General features: G+C 41.6%; 1 protein-coding gene across 1 annotated transcript in view; it reads left to right on the forward strand.

Moving 5' to 3' along the window:
• The window catches only part of LOC128844159 (NAD(P) transhydrogenase, mitochondrial-like), a 73,070-nt gene that overhangs the window by 24,199 nt on the left and 27,795 nt on the right, over positions 1-21,076 (forward strand). The window contains exons 3-11 of the mRNA XM_054041615.1: positions 1,852-2,081; positions 2,871-3,088; positions 8,333-8,420; positions 12,136-12,224; positions 12,912-13,099; positions 13,435-13,568; positions 16,954-17,145; positions 18,491-18,644; positions 20,480-20,641. Of these exons, the coding sequence (XP_053897590.1) occupies positions 1,852-2,081; positions 2,871-3,088; positions 8,333-8,420; positions 12,136-12,224; positions 12,912-13,099; positions 13,435-13,568; positions 16,954-17,145; positions 18,491-18,644; positions 20,480-20,641 (1,455 nt within the window). The remainder of the gene's footprint in view (positions 1-1,851; positions 2,082-2,870; positions 3,089-8,332; positions 8,421-12,135; positions 12,225-12,911; positions 13,100-13,434; positions 13,569-16,953; positions 17,146-18,490; positions 18,645-20,479; positions 20,642-21,076) is intronic.

Here is a 21,076-nt window from a genome sequence, read left to right on the forward strand (position 1 = left end):
TTCTTTTGTTTGGGATTTTTTTATAGTCATTCCCTGCTTGTGTACAGCTTTGCATTAATATCACACCTTTTAAGCAAAATATTGGCTCAGCACTGAATAGATTTGTTTAGAATGTTCCTACTAGAAATATCCTGCCGCATGTGTCAGCTCTGTCTGGGTAACCTCACAGAGTGCAGTCTGCCACTGAACCGACAGTGTACATTTAGGCAAACACATGTTTAAGTTTCAGAGGGGTAGCCGTGTTAGTCTGAATCTGTAAAAAGCAACAGAGGGTCCTGTGGCACCTTTAAGACTAACAGAAGTATTGGGAGCATAAGCTTTCGTGGGTAAGAACCTCACTTCTTCAGATGCAAGTGAGGTTCTTACCCACGAAAGCTTATGCTCCCAATACTTCTGTTAGTCTTAAAGGTGCCACAGGACCTTCTGTTGCTGTTTAAGTTTGTGCATCTACATTAGTTATTAATGTACAGCTTGCATATTACCAGTTAAATTGTGGGGGTCACAAAGTTTCAGTGACTTGCACCATATTAACCCCATGTAACCCAACGGGCGTGTATGATCTGCTTTGATGTGAATGATTTGTAAGGAAGAGTTCTAGGCTGCAGAAACACAACTGATGTAAGATGAGGGAGCAATGGGGAAAGGATTTTACTGTAGTCAACTAGCTTAGGGCCAGAGCTTGGTCCCACTGATGTCACTGGGACTTTTGTCATTGTGTTCAGTGGGACCAAGGTTTGACTCCTAGTGCTCAGCCCTGCAAGGCGCTGGGCTTCCTGTGAAGTGATCCATGCACTCAGCTCCCACTGGGGCTTGGCGTTCAGGACCTTACAGGATTGAGCCATAAGAATTAAATTCACCCTTGTGCATAGGACCAGCACCAGCTCCCTGCACCACTGAAATCCTGTCTTGAGGCTTTAAGTGGGACTTAAGTGATACATATTCCTTGTGTTGCTCCCCCACCCCACTGCCACATGGTGGGAATTTAACCTTAAAAGGCCCAGTCTAGCTCCATTGAAGTCAATGGAAAAACTCCCATTGACTTAGTGGCAACAGGATTGGGCACTATATAGATGATAGTTTAGCGCCTGATTCTGAAAACATGTATTTATTGAGCACTGTACCTACTACTGTGAATGCTGGCTGGATCAGACCCTTAAAAATCTACAGTGATAGCCCTTAGACTGTTTCACAATATGTCCTTGCCTCTTCGTCAACAAGCGCAGTTCTCTCACATACGAAGCCAGGAAAAACAAAGCTTCCTCTCCTAATGCCGCTGTCTTGTTTTTGGTTTTTCCACCTCATGTGTGAGTGGAGTTGAGGTTGTCACTTCATTGGTTGTGGTCAATTCCACACCTTTTTCAGAGTAAACAGCACGAAAACTTGTGTAAGCAGTATCCCAGCCAAGGCTTTTATAAACCAAACTTTAATTTGTTATCCTTTTGGCATCCATGAATGTGTTTGTGTGACCCTGTGGGCTGGCTGTGGAAAGATGCACTATAAAAAAGTTAACAGCAGAATGTTTCATCTGGTAGCATTCTGTGTCAGTTACAAAAAACACAGATCCAGCCCTGTCACCCTTCCTCATGCAAGTACTCCCCCTGAGGTCTCTCACTGGGACTATTTGTGTCAATAAAGTCTACTCACGGGAGTAAAGGGCTTCAGGATTGGGTCCTTGGGCTGGGATTTCTAAGGTGCCTAATGGAGTTGGGCACTCCAGTCCTATTGACTTCCATTGGGAGTTAGCTGCTGAAATACCCTTTGTGCCTTTGAAACTCTCCCCTTTATTCCACAAACAACAATCCAACAAATATGAATTGGGAAAAATAACAATTTTTCTTTATTTTTACTTAGGAATTCGCTACAAGGATCTAGTTGTGGGTATCCCCAAAGAAACATACAAAAATGAGAAGCGAGTGGCACTCTCTCCTGCTGGTGTCCAGGCCTTAGTTAAACAAGGCTTTAATGTGCAAGTGGAACATGGAGCTGGTGAAGAAGCAAAGTTTTCTGATGAGCAATACAAAGCGGCTGGAGCAGAAATCAATGACTTGAAAACTGTATTTGGCTCAGATATTGTTTTAAAGGCAAGTTTAGCATCTGACATGAATCATATATATTTATTCCAATGACAGTATGCAAAAGTCAGAAGAGAGATACTCTTGATTTTAAGAAAATCAGAATTTCAGCATGAAATCAAATCAATAGAATAACTTATCTAAGGCATTAAATTGTCTGATAAACATAACCTTATATGTGTCCAGTAATATAGCTGGTACGATATTTGTATCAACTTTTGCAGCAGCTTTTGCAGCAATAACTGCTTCACACCTATTAGGCATGTATTGTATTTCTGTTTTTTGATGGGAGAGTTAAGTTTCTGATATTGCTCGATATATACCCCAGTTCACATCAGTTGTGGTATGATTGTTGGCGTTCTGTTCCATCCCAGATAATGTAAATCACTTACTTGCTCAATGGGATGAAGGGTATTTGACATAAATGCATTTAACCCATTTTTGTCTACTACCATTGATCTAAAGCCCTGGTTCTTCATCAGGATCTGCTACCTCTAGACCAGTGTTTCTCAGCCTTTTTGATACCAGGGACCACCTTGCTGCCTTCCTAAACTGTGTCAGGGAGATCTCAGGGACCAGCATCGGTCCATGGACTGGTTGTTGAGAAACACTGCTCCAGAAAATAGGACTCCACAAGGGCACAGGGATCTGCATTAGGGACATGGGGGCCTAAGACAAAAGATTCAATGTGTTTTATTAATACTAAATTCAGTTTCCAAAAGCTTAATTTAAATCATCAGACTGAACTTCTTTTAATCAAAAAGGTAAAATGTGTGGTATGTTTTGTGTCTGTCTAAGGTCAGAGCCCCAGGTTTCAATGAAGTGCTGGGAGTGCACGAGGCTTCTTTGCTCAAGGAGAAAGCAACACTTGTCAGCTTTATCTACCCTGCTCAGAACCCAGATCTCCTAGGCAAACTTGCTCAGCGCAAAGCCACAGTCTTGGCAATGGACCAAGTTCCTCGAGTCACTATTGCTCAAGGATATGATGCTTTAAGCTCGATGGCCAACATTGCAGGGTGAGGATATGGAATACGAATTTTATTGCATGAATGTCATTTTTGTAATTGAAGGCATCCGGTGTAGCCACGTGTCTATTTATTCCTGTGAGCACCATTCTACACATGTGATTTTACATAACCATGTTCTCTATTGGATGCAGAGGGAAGATAGAGTAGTGCTGGCTACTCCATTGCCTGCTTCTCTGCTGGGCTATGGAAGCTCCAGAAGAACAGGATAGGGGCTTAGCTAGCTCTCTTATGGCTCCTCTCTCCTCCACAGACACCCAGGGCAGTCCAGAAGAGGAGAAAAGGAGGAGCAGCTGGCAACCAGTTACAGTTCTCTGATTCTCCGTCCCAGACCTATCGGAGGTTAGAGCAGCAAACACCCCAAGTCTGCTGTAACCGGTGCCAGCTGAATATGGTCCTCAAGGGACCATGCACCAGCTAGGAACTGGAGCACAATTTGCTCCAGATACTACTCCCTTCCCATCACTTGCCTGCCCTCTTTACCAGGGACTGTAGGGAGCAAGGTACAAAGGGTATAGAATCTGCCCCAAAGTATTGATTATGGCCCCTTTACATTCTGGCACTCAGGCCAAGAAGGTTGGACATTACTGATTTAGGGCCTTGAGGACTTCAGCTTGGACACCGACAGCTTTTAGAATGGTGTGTTTCCCTTGTTATGTAAATGCCAGTGCCTTAAAACTGGTGCTGCTTTCTATCTCAGATCGACAATACATAAATTATCTTAGAACTGTGCTTATTGCAGGTGGGCAAGAAAACTTATTTCAGTCAATCCACTGTAACACATGTGGTTCTAAATACCATTGACTCTGTGATAAATGTGCTCTTATATTTGGCATAGCTTTAACATACCAGTTTTTATTGTTTTTCCATGATTCTCTTTCACGCAAATAAAGCTGAAACACAAGATCTTTTGCATGGAAAATGTATTGATAGGAATATGTAAACTTCACTTTCCTTAGTTTTATATCCACCACTTCAAATTATCTTTGAAGTTGCTGTGCTACTCTGAGGACTGACACTAGGGGCTGGATGAGCTGGGCATTCCATATGAAAATATCGCCATTACAGAGGCTTTTAACCTCTGACAACCTGAGTCACAAGCAACTCCCTGCTGGTCTTGAACCCCCCTCTTATATGGCATCACACTGTGCTACTAGCCAAGCCATCAAGACCAATTGCCATTCAGCAATAGACACATTTGGAATCAATTCAGATTTGGAACTGATTTCAAAGTCATTTAGATTTAGGTAAGGAACTCGTTAAAAAAAAAGCACAACAAACTAGTTTAAACATTGGACCAATTATTTACATACATAAGCTACATATTGAAATGGTTTAAAATCTGAACCAATTAATCTCAAACAGAATCAATTTGGTAAAGATACCAAACACATTTAAGTGCTTCATTGGATGAGGAATTTTCCTCACCATTTGCTGGCTTCCTCACTGCTGAAATTTAATTCAGAAGATATTTGATCAAGCTTTCTCACTGCCTATTAGCCATGACATCATTGCATTCCCCTGTAAAAGTATTGAGTGAATATAGTCCTTTAATTTTAGTGTTTTCCGCAACGTTGAGTAGGGAACTATTATGCATTTGTTCTTCCCTCTTTGTGTCCCCAGGAGCTCTGAAAATACTCTTCTGTTGGGAATATAGAGCAAACTCTAAAGAGTTGTCATCACTATGTCAGACATTTCGGCCCACTTAAATTCACATTTAGCTATCAACATGTCTGAATGGAGCATCCCATACCAAAAGAGACAAAACAAAATAACTCTTTCTTTCTCTTCCCTTGGGTGAATATTCCTTCAAAACGCTTCCCAGGACTCAGCTGTTCAAATACCCTGTAGATGAGTAAACAATGAGCTAAACTTCAATGGGAAATTGTGCCAAACCTGTACCTGACACAGGGTAGAATTGTTCTTTTTAAATCCTAAAGAATTTTAAAGAACATTTAGAGCTAATGATGTGCCAAACTGACATCATTATTCTTCTAGGGACAAGAAAAGAGTGACATCTTTGTGCCATTCCAACCCTTTACTCTTTTCCTGTCAGGGCCAGCAATGATGCCCAGCAGTGATTGTTGTTCTCTGTGACACTTGTTTATTTGTAAATGGATGAAGATAATCATCCAGGTTCCTTCATGTAGACCACAGACTAGCCATCGTGTGCTGATAATTTTTGCCAGTCTGGGTCAGATTAAAAGCAATGATTAAAAAGAGAGAGAGCTCATATCCCATTATCAGACCCCAGATCTGACCACTTTCCAAGTGCACCCCATCTATGGTGCTGGTTACAAAAAAGGTTGGTTTACCCCCACTCCAACCCTCTGTGCACCAGTAATGGAATAGGAAAATATACACTCCAGAGAACTTGTAGCGGATGCCTAGCTGATGCATTTGCCAGGAACAGTGGCTTCAATGGAACATGATTTGCCAACCCCTCTGTGGGGAAATGCAAACTAATCCCTTTAAAATGGCATAGGAATGAGTTCCGGGCCCTCTTGATTCATCCTGCCTTGCACCAGAACTAATTTGATGTTTGTGAACACTGAGACAAACTGATAAAAGTGTCAGTTTGAATGAAAACAGAACAAGCTGTCAAGTTAATCAAACACAATTCATACCTGAGTCATGCAGCCACATGAGTTTTTTGTCATGTCCAGCATGGTATGAGTTGGACACTTTTACTGACTCCCTGGACTTTCCATCATTTATTGTAACAGGAAATATTTTGTAATTATTCATTTCCGTCACTGGTTCATCCCACGTGCACTATTTTTCTCCTTATGCCGTCAGAGGGAAGTGCGGTTATATGAATCACGTCTCATGCATTCAGCTCCAATGCTGCTAAGGAGGAAAAAATTACAAGCAATGATAATGTCAGCACAGTCAATATTGTTTGTCTTTGCAGAGCCATAAACAACATCATGAGGATATTTTTTAAAAGGTCTTGCTGACAGCTCTGGTAAATTTAAGCAATCAGGGTACAGAGATGAATAGTATTTTCCTGTTACACACACTCTATCTCTGTCTTTTAGCCTGTAAAACTGTTTAATTAACCTAGTGTCAAATCCTCTGATTTCCCTCCAATAGACTAACACAGGGCTCAAAACATGTCTTCATTTTTATACAGCCTGCTCTTAAAATATTTGTCTTGAACGTTCATCCACCCCTTTATTTACCCTAAGCCCAAAATATATTTAGACTCACAAGAAGCACACAACCACAAAAAGGGAACAGAGAGCATTCCACACTGGAGGATCAATTTTTGCTCTAATACAGAAAGTATGTACATAAAAAGTTATTCTTTGGGAAATTTCTACAAAAGCCTGGATTGTACATGATGGTTCTTTTAGGACAGCTTTGAGTTTAAACATTGAACAGTTTAAGGGGGCCGAACACAGCTCTCAATGGGTGTAAGTCAAACCGGAATTTGGCTCATGGGCATCATACATGCATGCAGCATTTAGCAGGGACCATCTGTTAGAATCCAGTGGGCATATCTCATATGATCAATTTTCCTGCCCTTCCTTACTTTGGGCATTAGCATGTCTCAGTCTCCCTGATCTTTCATGTCTATTTACTGGGTGAAAGCCTGACTCCATTCAAGCCACCGGGGGCCAAGCTTTCATCCACTCTTTTACTCAGTTCTAGAGATGCTCTCCCCAAGAATAACTCCTTTGCAGTATCACATGGTACTGACAATGGGCCGTCTTCTGTGCCATCTTACACACCAGTGGAGTCAAGAGGGTTACACAGTGTGCACTTAATGCACATTTGGATTGCTGACTTTGAGATGGTCACATGTATTCAATAATCTTTTAGGCTAATTGGATGTTTCTCCCGTCTTTAGTTTACAAAAAGCCGTTTTTGAGTTACTGGAAAGCTGCAACATTCTAAAACTGCCAACTGCTCTTCCTTTTGTCCTCCAATAGTTAGTAAGAGAAACAGTTTCAAAATTAAAGCAAAAATTCCATCATAGACTGCTGTTTGTTGGTTTCATTCTGAGGTGCATTCTCCCAGTTTAGTCATCTAAAGATTAAAGATGGGTCTGAGCCATCTTTTTTTTTTTTGTATCTGAAACTGGATCCAAACTTCCTTAAGTCTGGGCATATCTGGCTCCTAGGATTGAGGTCACACCCTACAGGCCCGACCCTATAAGATGCTGAGGGTTTTCTGAGAAGTACTGAGCTCCTTCTGTGAGAGCTGAGGGAGTCGGCACCTCTTAGGAAGCATTCAGCATCATGCAAGCCCTGCTAGTGGTGGATGAGTCTCCACGTTTGAATCTTGATCCTAATCACAACTTTCCTGAAGCTAATAATGGGTATCCAGATCTGGGGAGTTGCTTTGGGGCCATCTTTGCTGAAAGTAATGGCTGATGTAGCAAGGATACACTAGGCACTTTCATGCTGGTTAGTACTGCTAGGCAACTAAAATTTGAAGCCACAGACAGCATTTTAATGAATGTTTGGTGGGCCGCCTCGTGTTCTCTGAACAAGGAACAATAAGTTGAGAGGTTTTCTGAACAGCAGTTAATTAGGAAGGATAAGTTATGAAAGAATGTTAAGGAAACCCATAACTATGGGTGCAGCACACACACTTCCTTGGAAAGGAAGTGTGCTGTTTGCCTCATTTTCCATTTCATGCAGTGTTTAAATGATCGCCGATTAATTTGTTTAACGAGGAAACCCCTGTGCTCAGCATTCTAGAAGTAACAATAGCTTGGCCTGCATTCTGCCTGCAAGGCAATATGCAATATGCCCAGGCCCATTAAAGCATAGACACTACCGCTTCACCCAGAGGTGGTTTTTGTTTTGTTCTGTTTTTTCAAAAAAAGTAAAAATACTGTAACCATAATAAGCATTTTATTTATGCCATGAGTCCCACGCCCTTGGTACGCATTCCTTTCCCACCAATAGTCCTCCATCAGGCATTCACTTTAAAAGAGTGTTACAAACCACTGGTATAAATTGTTATGACATCTGAATGTATTTTTTCATTTAGCAGATGTATTGGTTTAAGATGTTCAATAACTGTTGTTTGTTTTGTGGAGTTTCTATTAATTATGTCATTGATTTGGTTTGCATATTTGTCTGAAGAGTTTTGGCCCAGCTGTGTGTGGTACCCAGGAAGGGACAGTACCTAATGATACCTTTGGCATAGTTATCCTTATGCTCTGTCTGCAGAGGCTTTACTGCATTGCTGCAATGTTTTTTTATCTGCATTTTCTAGGTACAAGGCTGTAATCCTGGCAGCTAATCATTTTGGTCGATTTTTTACTGGTCAGATAACAGCAGCTGGAAAGGTGCCTCCTGCAAAGGTATGGATTGTACAGATGAGATGTGTGGAGTAAAATTCTGTACTGAGTGTCCTGACTGACAGTGTAGTCAGGGAGTGCAACTCCATCATATGACCTTTCTAGGAAATCTAGGGTATAGCCATTACAGTTCCCTTTGTTGCAACTTTATTTGTACTAGGGCCGGATTGTACCTGTTCCTTACACCGGTGGGTGGGGCATAAGGAGCCTTCCTCCCCCATGTGTCCCCTCCCCTGCTGCCCCAGAGACCAGATATAATTGCAGTACCTGAGCTCTCCAGATTGCAGAGACTGCTCTCCACTAGAACTTCCTAAGGTACTAGCCTTCTCAAAGGGGGCTGGGTGGAAACTGTGACGAGTTGAATCACAGAAACCCCCCTGGGAGCTGCCACCCGATGTGCCAAGACTACTTCTGCCCCCTGCTTTCCCTGCCAGCTCAGGACTCCAGCACCCTGTCTTGCTGAGTCAGACACACCCGTCTGCTCCAACAAAGACCCAGGGTCTGAATTACTTGCCCCAAAGCTGCAGGTTTACCTGAAAACAGCTCACAGAAGTGTGCTTGTCTTTAGCACTCAGATGCCCAACTCTCAATGGGGTCTAAACCCAAATAAATCCATTTTACCCTCTATAAAGCTTATGCATGGTAAACTCATAAATTATTCACCCTCTATAACACTGATAGAGAGATAGGCACAGTTGTTTGCTCCTCCAGGTATTAATGCATACTCTGAGTTCATTACTAAGTAAAAAGTGATTTTATTAAATACAGAAAGTAGGATTTAAGTGGTTCCAAGTAGTAACAGACAAAACAAAGTAAGTCACCAAGCAAAATAAAATAAAATGCACAAATCTATGTCTAATCAATAAGATAATCTCACCCTTAGAGCTGCTTAAGTAAGTTTTTTCCTCAGACTGGACACCTTCCAGGCCTGGGCACAATTCTTTCCCCTGGTACAGCTCTTGTTCCAGCTCAGGTGGTAGCTAGGGGATTCTTCATGATGGCTCCTCTCCTCTCCCTCCCTTTGTTCTGTTCCACCCCTTTATATATCTTTTGCATAAGGTGGGAACCCTTTGTCCCTCTGGGTTTCCACCCCCCCCTCACTGAAAAAGCACCAGGTTAAAGATGGATTTCAGTTCAGGTGACATGATCACATGTCACTGCAAGACTTCATTAGCCACTTGCCAGCACACACATATACAGGAAGACTCACAGGTAAAACACAGCCATCTACAGACAATGGTCCTGTTTAATGGGAGTCATCAAGATTCCAAACCACCATTAATGGCCCACACTTTGCATAATTACAATAGGTCCTCAGAGTTCTATTTTATATTTCTGGTTCCAGATACAAGAATGGTACACTTATACAAATAGGATGATCACACTCAGTAGATTATAAGCTTTGTAATGATACCTTACAAGAGACCTTTTGCATGAAGCATATTCCAGTTACATTATATTCACTCACTACCATATTTTTATAAAACCATATAGACTGCACAACGTCACAGAAACAGGGGCACTTCCAGAGCTGGATGGCTGCCATGCGGATTGTTCACAGCAATCCCATGTGAGGGAGGAGCACTGGGTCCACTTTTTCTGTGTGGGTAGGAGCTCTCAAGCTCCTTCTGGAGAGCTTGAGAGCTCCACGCTGCTCCAACCACAGGTCTATGCCTAATATGGCTGACAGCAGGCCAAATTCTGCTCTCCTCTACACAAGTGCAATGCCTCTGAGGTGAAAGGGAGTTGTCTACACTGCACTTTCGTTGGCAAAACTTTTGTCGGTTACGGGTGTGAAAAAAACACCCCCCTGACTGACAAAAGTTTTACCGACAAAAAGCACCAGTGTGGACAGCACTTTATTGTTGGGGGAAGATCTCCCACCAACAAAACTACCGCTCCTCGTTGGGGGTGGTTCTATTTTGTCTTCTGTTGACAAAGAGTGACTACACTGCGTACCTTACAGCTGCACTGCTGTAGCGGCACAACTATGCCGCTGTAAGGTGCCGTAGAGTAGATATGGCCTTAGAGGAGAACTTGGCCCCAGTTCTGTTCTAACTTGGCTTTTCGAAGCATTTTGGCAAATGTTTGATCCTATGAAATCATTTAAGTGCCACAAATGCATTTAATCACATCGCACCTAGAGACAGATATTCATGAGAGGTTTGTGTGTGTTTGTTTGTTTAAGGAAAATAATCCCCCAACAGAATATGTTATTCACCAAGGGACTGATACCATTTCAGTAGGAGTTGAAGTTTACATTACATTCTGAGGGCAGAATTTTATCTATAACAGAGGTGGGTAAACTACGGCCCATGGGCCACATCCGGCCCATGGGCCACATCCGGCCCATGGGACCCTCCTGCCCGTCCCCGGAGCTCCTAGCCCGGGAGGTTAGCCCTGGGCTCCTCCCCTGCTGTTCCCCCTCCCCCGTAGCTTCAGCTCACTGCGCCGCCGGTGCAATGCTCTGGGCAGCAGGACTGCGAGTTCCTGGTGGGCAGTGCAGCTGCAGAGCCCAGCCTGACCCGGTGCTCTGTGCTGCATGGTGGCGTGGCTGGCTCCAGCTGGACAGCGCAGCTGCCTGTCCTGGTGCTCTGGGTGGTGCAGCTGTAGTGCCGCCAGCCACTGGTGCTCCAGGCAGCACGGTAAGGGAGCAGGAGAGTTCGGGGTGGTGGTCAAGGGACGGGGTTGTGGATAGGGGTTGTGGCAGTCAGACGACGGGGAACAGGAGGGTTGAATGGGGGCAGGGGTTGGGGGCAGTCAGGAATGAGAGGAGGGGTTGGATGGGGTGGTGTGGGGCAGTCAGGGGTGGAGGGTCCGGGTGTGGTCAGGTGACAGGGAGGGGTGGATGTCCCGGGGGGCGTCAGGGACAGGGCTGGCTCCAGGCACCAGCTTACCAAGCAGGAGCTTGGGGTGGCCAGTTCGGAGAGGGGTGGCAGGTCCAGCTGTTCGGCAGCAATTCGGCAGACGATCCCTCACTCCTGCTCGGAGCGAAGGACCTTCCGCTGAATTGCCGCCGCAGATCGCGATCTCTGCTTTTTTGTTTGTTTGTTTGGCTGCTTGGGGCGACCAAAACCCTGGAGCCGGCCCTGGTCAGGGAACAGGGAACATGGTGGGTTGGATGGGGCAGGAGCCGTTAGGGGGTGAGACGCGGGGGGGTGGGGGGGGGAGGCGGTGTCATATATGGGGCCGGGGCCAGGCCACACCTGGCTGTTTGGGGAGGCACAGCCTCCCCTAACCGGCCCTCCATACAATTTCGGAACCCCAATGTGGCCTTCAGGCCAAAAAGTTTGCCTGCCCCTGGTCTATAACATCCATCTGGGGAAAAGCCAGACTATAACAGAGCAAAGCATTTAAATAGCTGATTAAATCAGGCCTATTTCCTCCACTACCAATGCTCCAGAGTGAACATTTGAGTCCTGCTGGTGTAGGAAGATTAGCCCTATTGATGTTTTGTTTCACTTAAGGGTTTAAATAGCTAACCATTTTCTACCTGATCTTATTTTGTATATATCACACCTTGTGCAGGTGGTTATTTACGTACTTACATAGTTGTGATAAGGTTTGAAACTTCCTTGAAGTACTTACATTTAGTAGCATCAGATGCTCTTGTAACTTCAAGTGCTTTTGAAGATAAGGGATATAATACACGGGGCATGGAGTGGGGGTAGGACACAGAATACACTTTGCTCACTCTCCATGTGTTTGATCTCTCTAGATGTTGATAATTGGTGGTGGCGTGGCTGGGCTTGCTGCTGCGGGAGCTGCCAGAGCAATGGGAGCCATTGTCAGGGGATTTGACACCAGGTAGGGTAAGAAAATATCAGTTTAGATTCTAAAATACTGTACTTAGGTTTGTATAAAACATCCTGGGCAAAATCCTGCTCTTGGTTACATCCGTGAAATTCCCTTTGAAACTAAAATTCATCTCTGGTGTAAGACAGTGAAGTGAGCACGCAGAAGAGCCAATGAACACATGCGGTATGGGTATACTGGTACATAAATTCCCTGCTTGCACATGTGCGCCAGGCTTATGCACATTCAAGTTGGCTGCATTCAAGTCCAAGGTCTAGTTTGGATCAAAATCCCACTTGCAAGATAATGCAAAATATTATCATTTAGATATGGAAAAAGCCTAATAGTACAGCTGCGTATGATATATAACTGATTTTTTCCAATTCACTGGTAGTTTATTAAGTTCTTGAAGTCTTGGTTCAATGAGAAAGTTTAGAAGAAGCTAAGATACCGCTTAGTAATTATGTCCAGGATCCTGAGAGGAGAACCAGAAACCCTGAATTCAGTATGGCTCTGCTTTGGTGCAGAGCTTCGCTCATGCAAAATTAGAGCCTATGTTGTTTTTCTTTGCTGTAAATTAATGTAACAGAGTTTGTGAACTGCTGTCATCTTGCAACTGGTAATGTAATCATTGCCTGCCTTGATAAAATAGCAAACTGCAATAATCCAATACCTGTCATCTCTGTACTTTGCATGCAGGCTGCCAGCACTGGAGCAGTTTAAATCCCTTGGAGCAGAACCTCTCGAAGTGAATATTGCTGAAACTGGAGAAGGTGTTGGAGGCTATGCAAAAGAAATGTCCAAAGAATTTATTGAAGCGGAAATGGCATTATTTGCCAAACAGTGTAAAGAGGTGGATATTCTTATTAGTACTGCCCTTATACCAGGTAAGGTGCAGCTTTATGATTATTGCAGACTTAAATATATGTTCCTATAAACATTTCCAGATTAGTGATATGAATACAGTTCGACAATCAATAGCAATTAAGGATGAATAAGGGCTTCAGGTTTGGGCTCCAGTTAATATTTATTTCATGGATTAGAATGGCTTCTTTTGAATTGTCTAGGTTTAGTATGATTAGTATTTTATTATTTATTTCCAGTAGCACCCACAATATACTAGATGTTTTCCTTGCACATCTTCAGTTTCTGTGGTAGAATCTTGCTGTATACAATGATAACAATTAGGAGATTTTTACTTTTATTTTTTAATTTGCAATAGGGAAAAAAGCCCCAATCCTAATCACAAAGAATATGGTAGAGTCAATGAAGGATGGATCGGTAATTGTGGATCTTGCATCTGAGGCTGGTGGCAATGTGGAAACGACTCATCCTGGAGAGCTTTATATTCACGAGGTCTGTAGAATAAAAGTCAACGCTTATTAGAAATGGTTGAAGTGCATATAAAATTGAAACAATATTGCAATTGTGTGAAGAAACTAAAAAATAATAAACATTCTAGTAACAAAGCACTGGCCATGTTTCCTTGAAGCCATTGCATGTCTGTCATGAATACTTACTATTGTGTGGCAGGATAATAAAGCAGAGTCTTTCACTTCACAAGTAATGAAACCACAAATTGGAATACTGTCCAGACACCATTCCATCTTTGAAGATTTTATGCTTTGTGATTTTTATAAGCATGGTTACAGTGTTTTTAATAACCGTATTCATAAATGCCCTTAAATTCATCCCCAGAGCTTTACTAACAAAACGGTGGAGCTGTCCAAAGTCCAAGTATAGTAAAAGCAAAGGAAATTTGACTTAGAGGTTCATTTTATTTAATCACTTATAAAACTAACAATGGTCAATTTCACTATTTAACAATACTGAACTGTCAATTTTAACATAGACAATTGCCATTCTTAGATAAAGTTTGATTTCATCTGTACAATGTAGAACTGTAAAATGATATAAAGGTGTAATTATTTGTCTGTTGCTAAAACATATATTTAATCTGAATTGTTACAAAGGACCAGATTAAGGCACTTTTCCATAACTATCTTCCGCTTCCCAGTATGGCCAGCCCCAAGACTACAAAAATCATGGAGTCAGGCTCCAAAAATAATGATGTGTAAAAATATTAAATATTGAGGGTTTTTTATTTGCCTCCTGGTGTTGGAACATTTAGGGTTCATGTTTTCAAGTGTTTCTCTGCAGCCATGAGGGTTAGAAACTTACTTTTTTCAGTGAAAGCTGAGACTCTAGTTGCAACATGGTTCTAGCAGCTGGGGCTCTACGAAATATGCTAAATATCATGAGACGCATGATAAAATTCTGAGAGTTTAGAATTTAGAATTTAGAACTTTGCCTACCTGTGCCGCTGGACTCTCCAGGCTGGCCTACCTGACTTCCCTTCCATCTGTGCATCCTTTGAGTTTATCTAAGGCTTATAATAAGACCTACAGGTACTTTAAACCAGCTGCTGGTTGGGTCTGGTTTGGGTTACTCACTTGGGTTTATCTCCCAGTCCTGTGCTTAATAGGACTGGTTGGGATTTTCCATCCAAATAATTTTTGATGGAAAATGTGATATCTGCAAAATCAATATTTCCCCTCTGACAATTTAGATCTTGCTGAAATGTTTTGATTTTCCATCAGGAAAATTGAAACAAAATAAAATATTTCATTTTTGGGTCAGGTTGTTCTAAATTAGCCTCTAAGGATAGAACCAGAAGCAATGGGTTTAAACTGCAGCAAGGGAGGTCTAGGTTGGACATTAGGAAAAAGTTCCTAACTGTCAGGGTGGTTAAACACTGGAATAAATTGCCTAGGGAGGTTGTGGAATCTCCATCTCTGGAGATATTTAAGAGTAGGTTAGATAAATGTCTATCAGGGATGGTCTAGACAGTATTTGGTCCTGCCATGCGGGCAGGGGACTGGACTCGATGACCTCTCGAGGTCCCTTCCAGTCCTAGAATCTATGAATCTATGAATCTATGAAATTAAAGTATTTCACTTGGTTGAACTGAATTGAAATGTTTTGTTTTGGATCAGCTGAAGATTAATCTGTATCTTCCTGAAGGGCTGTGGACCTCATGGGAGTTGTAGTTTGGGTACTCCAAGACCCCATTCTCCCCTGTGGTCTAGTCTCCTTGGCTGGACTACTGTCCAACCATGCACAGCCCTAGTGCTCAAGCTGTAGTTGGTGTTGCTTTGTTTCCTCAGGTATCATCAGGAGTGTGAGGCCTGCCTGCCTCTTTACAAACATATAAGGACAACTGTTTGAAAAGATAAAAATGTAAAGGAGGGGCAGCTCCCTACTCATGGTAATGAGAACCTGAAGTAGGGAATGAAGATCCAGCAGGCAAACACACAGAGCTTAGGGCTTTAGCCAATATCTTTCTGTTGATTAAGAGGAAGCTTTCCCTGGGAGCAGGATATCCCATAACTTCTTACTGTAGGGTTTCAGATAGTGGGGACTGTATGAACACTATGAATGTTACATGCAGTGTTACAGCTGTTCATCTAATTTTCCACCCTAACTAGTTCCAAAACCATTAACTGCAGCAGTAGCTTTAGAGTCCTGAACTATAACAACAAATATTCTTGAAGAAGATAACATTCTTGATGTGTAATTGTTCTCTGAACAGAGAGCAATGATAGACCACTATTCCCTGCCAACCTCCCATCAGAGATGAGGTCTCTCTGTAATCCTTTCTAATTTTTCCCAAACTTCAGAATTTTGTACCTTTGTCTTTGAAAGGAACTGACGTTTGAAGCCACTAGGGGTCACTGTGGCTTCACTGCAGGGGAAGCACACAAAGCCCCCTGTAGGAGCCAATGGCTGTGCAAGCTGTTAGGATGGGATATACTAAATGAACAATTAAAATGGGGCATAGAGCCTTAATAGCATCATTAGAGCCTCCACAATATTCTAGACAGGGGCTAGTAGGATGGGGCTATGTTCTGGAAAGTCAGCTGCAAAGAGCAATTCCAGCTATGGTGTTTCAGTATTAACTTGCACTGATATTGTCTGTGGTTGCCATACTTGAATATTATATCCTTTGCCTTACTCCTGAACGTGTGTTGGAGCCAGCACCTGTGGCTACATATGGGATAAGCTGGCAGCTGCACAATCCAGATGGCTAATAATGGAATGCGTTATAATGAGGATAAATTAAAAGGAAAACCCCCCAAGAATTTAGGGCACAGCATCCAAGGTAGAGCATATGCAGTTGTTTTGAGAGTATAGGCTTAGAATTATTTTATTTTCAATAGTCCACAAACTTAAGCTTTAATACTGTGAGATGTTGGTAAGGAAATTTTATCCTCTTCTGTGTGTTTGCAAAGAATAGAAAATGAAGGTATCTAAAACCATATCTTCCTTTTGGAACTAATTGGAGTGCAGCTAACCTGGGAAACATATTGTGCAATGTGATCTTTATCAGACAAACAAAAGGTGTTTTCAAACTTTAAAAAGCGCTTGACTTCTTATTCTCAAAATAAGCACCATATGGTTCCCCAACTGGCCTCCCAGCTTGTTCGGTTTCTGGCTTGCTGACAAAATTGCTGATTTTTTTTGTTTTTTTTTCTGTTCAGACATCAGAGTAAGCTATTAGTTTTAAAAGAGAGCCCTTAACTTGTAAAACAAAGCGTTGGAAAGAAGTGTCTACAGTAATATGTGAATTTGATTTATAAGCATTTGTAAAATATGCATCAGGTCTGTGGAGAACACATGAAAAGTTTTCAAGATAATACATGAAAAGGTTTGACATACATTTATTTTTCTTTCTCATCAGGGTGTGGTTCACATTGGTTATACGGATTTGCCAAGTAGAATGGCAACTCAGGCCAGTAGCCTGTATTCCAACAACATCTTGAAATTATTAAAAGCTATTTCTCCTGACAAAGAATATTTTCATTTTGAGCCAAAAGATAATTTTGATTATGGGACTATTGATCATGTCATTAGAGGAACCATGGTAATGAAGGTGAGTTTTAAGCTCATTTTTAAATTGCTGATAAATGGGTATAAAAATGTATTAGGTAGGACATAAATGGTCCTGTTAGCCAATCCAGGAAATCATCTCAATGGCTAAATCTTATATTCATAATGGTGCAATGCAGGCAGTTTATATTTTAAATGTTGCTAGCACTGAGATATTTAGGGGCAAAATATAGATTAATAAAAGTCTCAAATGAAAGCTGTGCCATCGATTTGGGATTCAAAAAATAAGAATTCAAGACTGAGGATTGATCCATTAGCTCAGTGATTTGGGAGATATGAATTCAAGTGTCAGATGAGGTTTCTTGCTCTGGGATCAATATGTGCTGGGAACATGAGAGGATGTATTCAGCCAAGGAGTGAGATGGCTGGGTGTGAGCTATGCATGGTTCTTGAAATAATGTTGGTTAGTGTTAACATTGGAAGGTTTCTTTATTGACTGGAGGATGTTTCTGCGATGCAGTCACATCAGTGTGGGAGGAACAAGGGCACTGTTGCTTAAGACAGTAATATTCTTCTGAAGGAGTAGCGTTCAACCCTCAGTGTATGGGAAGGAAAATGGGATAGAATGCAACCCCATACAACTGCCCCTCAACATCCTCCAGAGTCTATCTTAGTAGCAGAAATCACCACCCTTTCATAAATCTGCTGCCCCTGTCACTGAGGGAGAAGGGGCAAGGAAACTGAACAGGCAATGAAATGACAATTAAGTCATTTGTGTGTTGGCTGAGATTTTTTCCAAACAAGAGAAATTTCTTTGGCTAGACTGATTTTTTTTTTGCAAGGATGTTTATTTTCGATGGAATGTAGAGTAAGGAGTAATTCTGTTGATAAGGTGAATTTACAAGGATCCATATCTGTCTTCAGGTATCATTAGACCAAAACATAGTCATGCACAATAATTAAATATTGGCAGGCTGAAACTAATGTGTGTCAGAGGAGTTGTTAGAGAGAAATGTAATAGACCTGAAAGATACCAGGCCAGATGCTATGCTGCAACTCACGGGGCTGGAGAGGCCAAAGGTGCTTTTCACTACCAACTGAATGCAGCAATCAATGCTAATTTGCAGCCCTACGGTTATTTAATTAAAAGATAGATTTAAAAAATTATAATTTATTAAAACCAGGATCTTTACAATAAAGTTATCTGTGCTCCTTCATCAGTGTAATAAAAAATAAAGGCCAAATCCTGTATCTTTACTCATCTGAGTAATCCGTGTGCCTTCACTGAGCCAACTCCTATGGGTATATGTCATAGGATCCGACCCTAATATAATGGAGGGCAAGATGCCACAGGAATCCATCATAGTCATTGTCTTGTTCTGTCACAGGAAGGTAAGAATTTATTTCCAGCACCTTTACCAAGAACAATGCCACCTTCTGTCCCTGCTAAACAAAAAACTGTGCAAGAACTAGAATCTGAGAAAAAAGCCTCCATCTCACCATTCAGAAAAACCATGACATCAGCTGGAGTTTACACAGCAGGTAAAAATGATTCACCAAGAAATATTTGGCTGCACAATCCATTTTGTTTGCATTTCCTTCAATCTGCATGGCATTTAAACATGTCTTGCTAGGAATAAGTTGTATTTACTTGCAAATAAAACCAACTCCTGAACTGGAGATATGCACAGTGTCTTAATACTGAGAAGAAGCAGAAAAGGTTAAATGATCTGCTAACTTAAGTTACTTTCCATGTGAATGAGAGGCTAGAAAATGGGGAAATGGTAGTAGGGTATAGGTTAGTTTTCTGATGTTCTATGTTAAATCATTCCATACTTTGCATAACCAAGAAACTTGCCCTGCTAGTAACTGCATATATAATAAAGAGACAATATTATATCATGTATGGGCCAGATCCAAAGCCCATTGATATGAATGACTCTAACTTCAAAGAGTTTGGGATCAGGCTTTTAATGCACTATATATTCCCAAATGTCATTGCCAGTGCTCTGGTTATTATACTTTGAAAAATACTGTGTTAAAATGGAAAATAAAACAGATAACAAAGTTTTGATTTTAGCTAGTAATGTTTTCACTCATAAACAGCATTGCATTATTCTGTCTTTATTAAGTTTCTTTAAAAAGAACAAGGGTAGAATTAATATAAAAATCATCTTTAATGTAAGTGATGACAGGACATTTTAACACACCTTTGTGAGGGGTGTTCACCTTCTGAAATCTTGTGCCAGATAAATGAACAACAAAAGGAGTAGCCATTAGTCCAAGGAACAGGATTTTCTGGCAGTGGAGAAAATGGATTTTAAAGGGGTGGGGGTGGAGGAAGATCTAAGAACTTGCTTTCATTTAGCAAATCTTCCCTAATTCCATCCTTGTGTGGGATCCAAAAAACCTCCCACACGGCGTCATCACAGTGGTTTTGCCATCACTGGGTAATCAGCTTGTAGATAACTTCATTACTGAATACTGTCCTTGGAGTATAATCACTTTATTATCCCACTCTGGAGATCTGTTTTCTTTGATTAATGCTGCCAAATGCAAGTTTAAATACTTCAATAAAATCTTCTCAGGCTGGTTAGCACTTCAAAAATTGACACTTCCCCACTAAGAGCCAGATTCTGTCACCCTTCCTCACGAGTACTACTCTGCTCAGAGGGTGGTCCAATTGATTGTACTGGGTCTTTGTAAGTAGTAAAGTGCTACAGAATGGGGCAGAAACTGACCCTCAGTAAATATATAAATATATATATATATATATATATATATATATATATTTCAGCCATGTATCTGTCATGATGGTGCACTCTTTTCTTAGAGGAAAAACAATTTTTGAAATTTGAGTTTGTATGGCCAAGAAGACAAATATTGTACTGAAGGAGATAATAGAGTTTCTACCAGTGGAATATTGTTGAAATGTTTGTGTGGTCTGCTTGTTTCAATAATATACAGCTGCTACACTGTGATCTGTTTTCCTATTAGAGCACTGAAGGTTGTGAGACGTCATTGGAGAATCAATGCCATTTTTCATTTTGCTTTTTTTGATCAACTATTCTGCTTTGCTTTGCTCAAGCTAAGTATTTTGCATTTCAGAGATTTTTATTGTTGGCATCTCCGGCTCTGGATCCTAAGGCTGGAACAGATAAATTGGTGAACTGAATTCTACTCTAGGCAAGGTTTAGTTCTGGCAGAAACAAGGAGTAAAATTTATGCATATAAACGCATGTCTCGGAGCCTTCTCCTGCTCTCATTGATGTCAAAGCTTCATTGGAACAGGGTTGGGGTCTTGCTCTGTTTTCATTTTACAACTAATAAAGAAAAGTGCCTTTTTTATTCTTCTGAGCATGTGCTTTTCTTTTTAGGCTTGACAGGTGTTTTAGGATTGGGGCTTATTTCTCCTAATGCTGCTTTTACTCAAATGGTGACCACATTCGGTCTCGCTGGACTCGTTGGCTATCATACTGTCTGGGGTGTCACACCAGCCCTGCATTCACCCCTCATGTCAGTAACAAATGCAATTTCTGGTAAGTGCACTCCTTTCTTCTCTTGTGTGTTTTGTTATGAGAGATTTAGGGTCAAAATCTCTGCTGGGACACTTATACAGATGGGGAAACTGAGACACAAAGGGGGTAAGTGACTTACCCAAGGCCAGAGAGTGAGTTACTGTTATAACTGGGATTCGAAGTCAGGAGTTCCTGCCTCTCAAATCCTTGCTCAGTGCTCTAGGCAGTTCTACCTTTAGTTTTTACTTATATCCCCAGTGAAGTTCCCCGCAGAGAACCCACTAGAATCACACAGCCCAAGGGCTGAATGAGAACCATCCCTTTTAAAGATAAAGCCAATCTATTGGCTATTACAATTGTATAACAGATACAAATATCTGTGTGAGGGATGATAGGATGGGGAAGAATGTCACACAAATCATGGCAATTACAAGAAGTGGGTATGCCTAGCATCAC

Source organism: Malaclemys terrapin, chromosome 10, assembly GCF_027887155.1.
Source record: "Malaclemys terrapin pileata isolate rMalTer1 chromosome 10, rMalTer1.hap1, whole genome shotgun sequence".
Lineage (NCBI taxonomy): Eukaryota > Metazoa > Chordata > Testudines > Emydidae > Malaclemys > Malaclemys terrapin.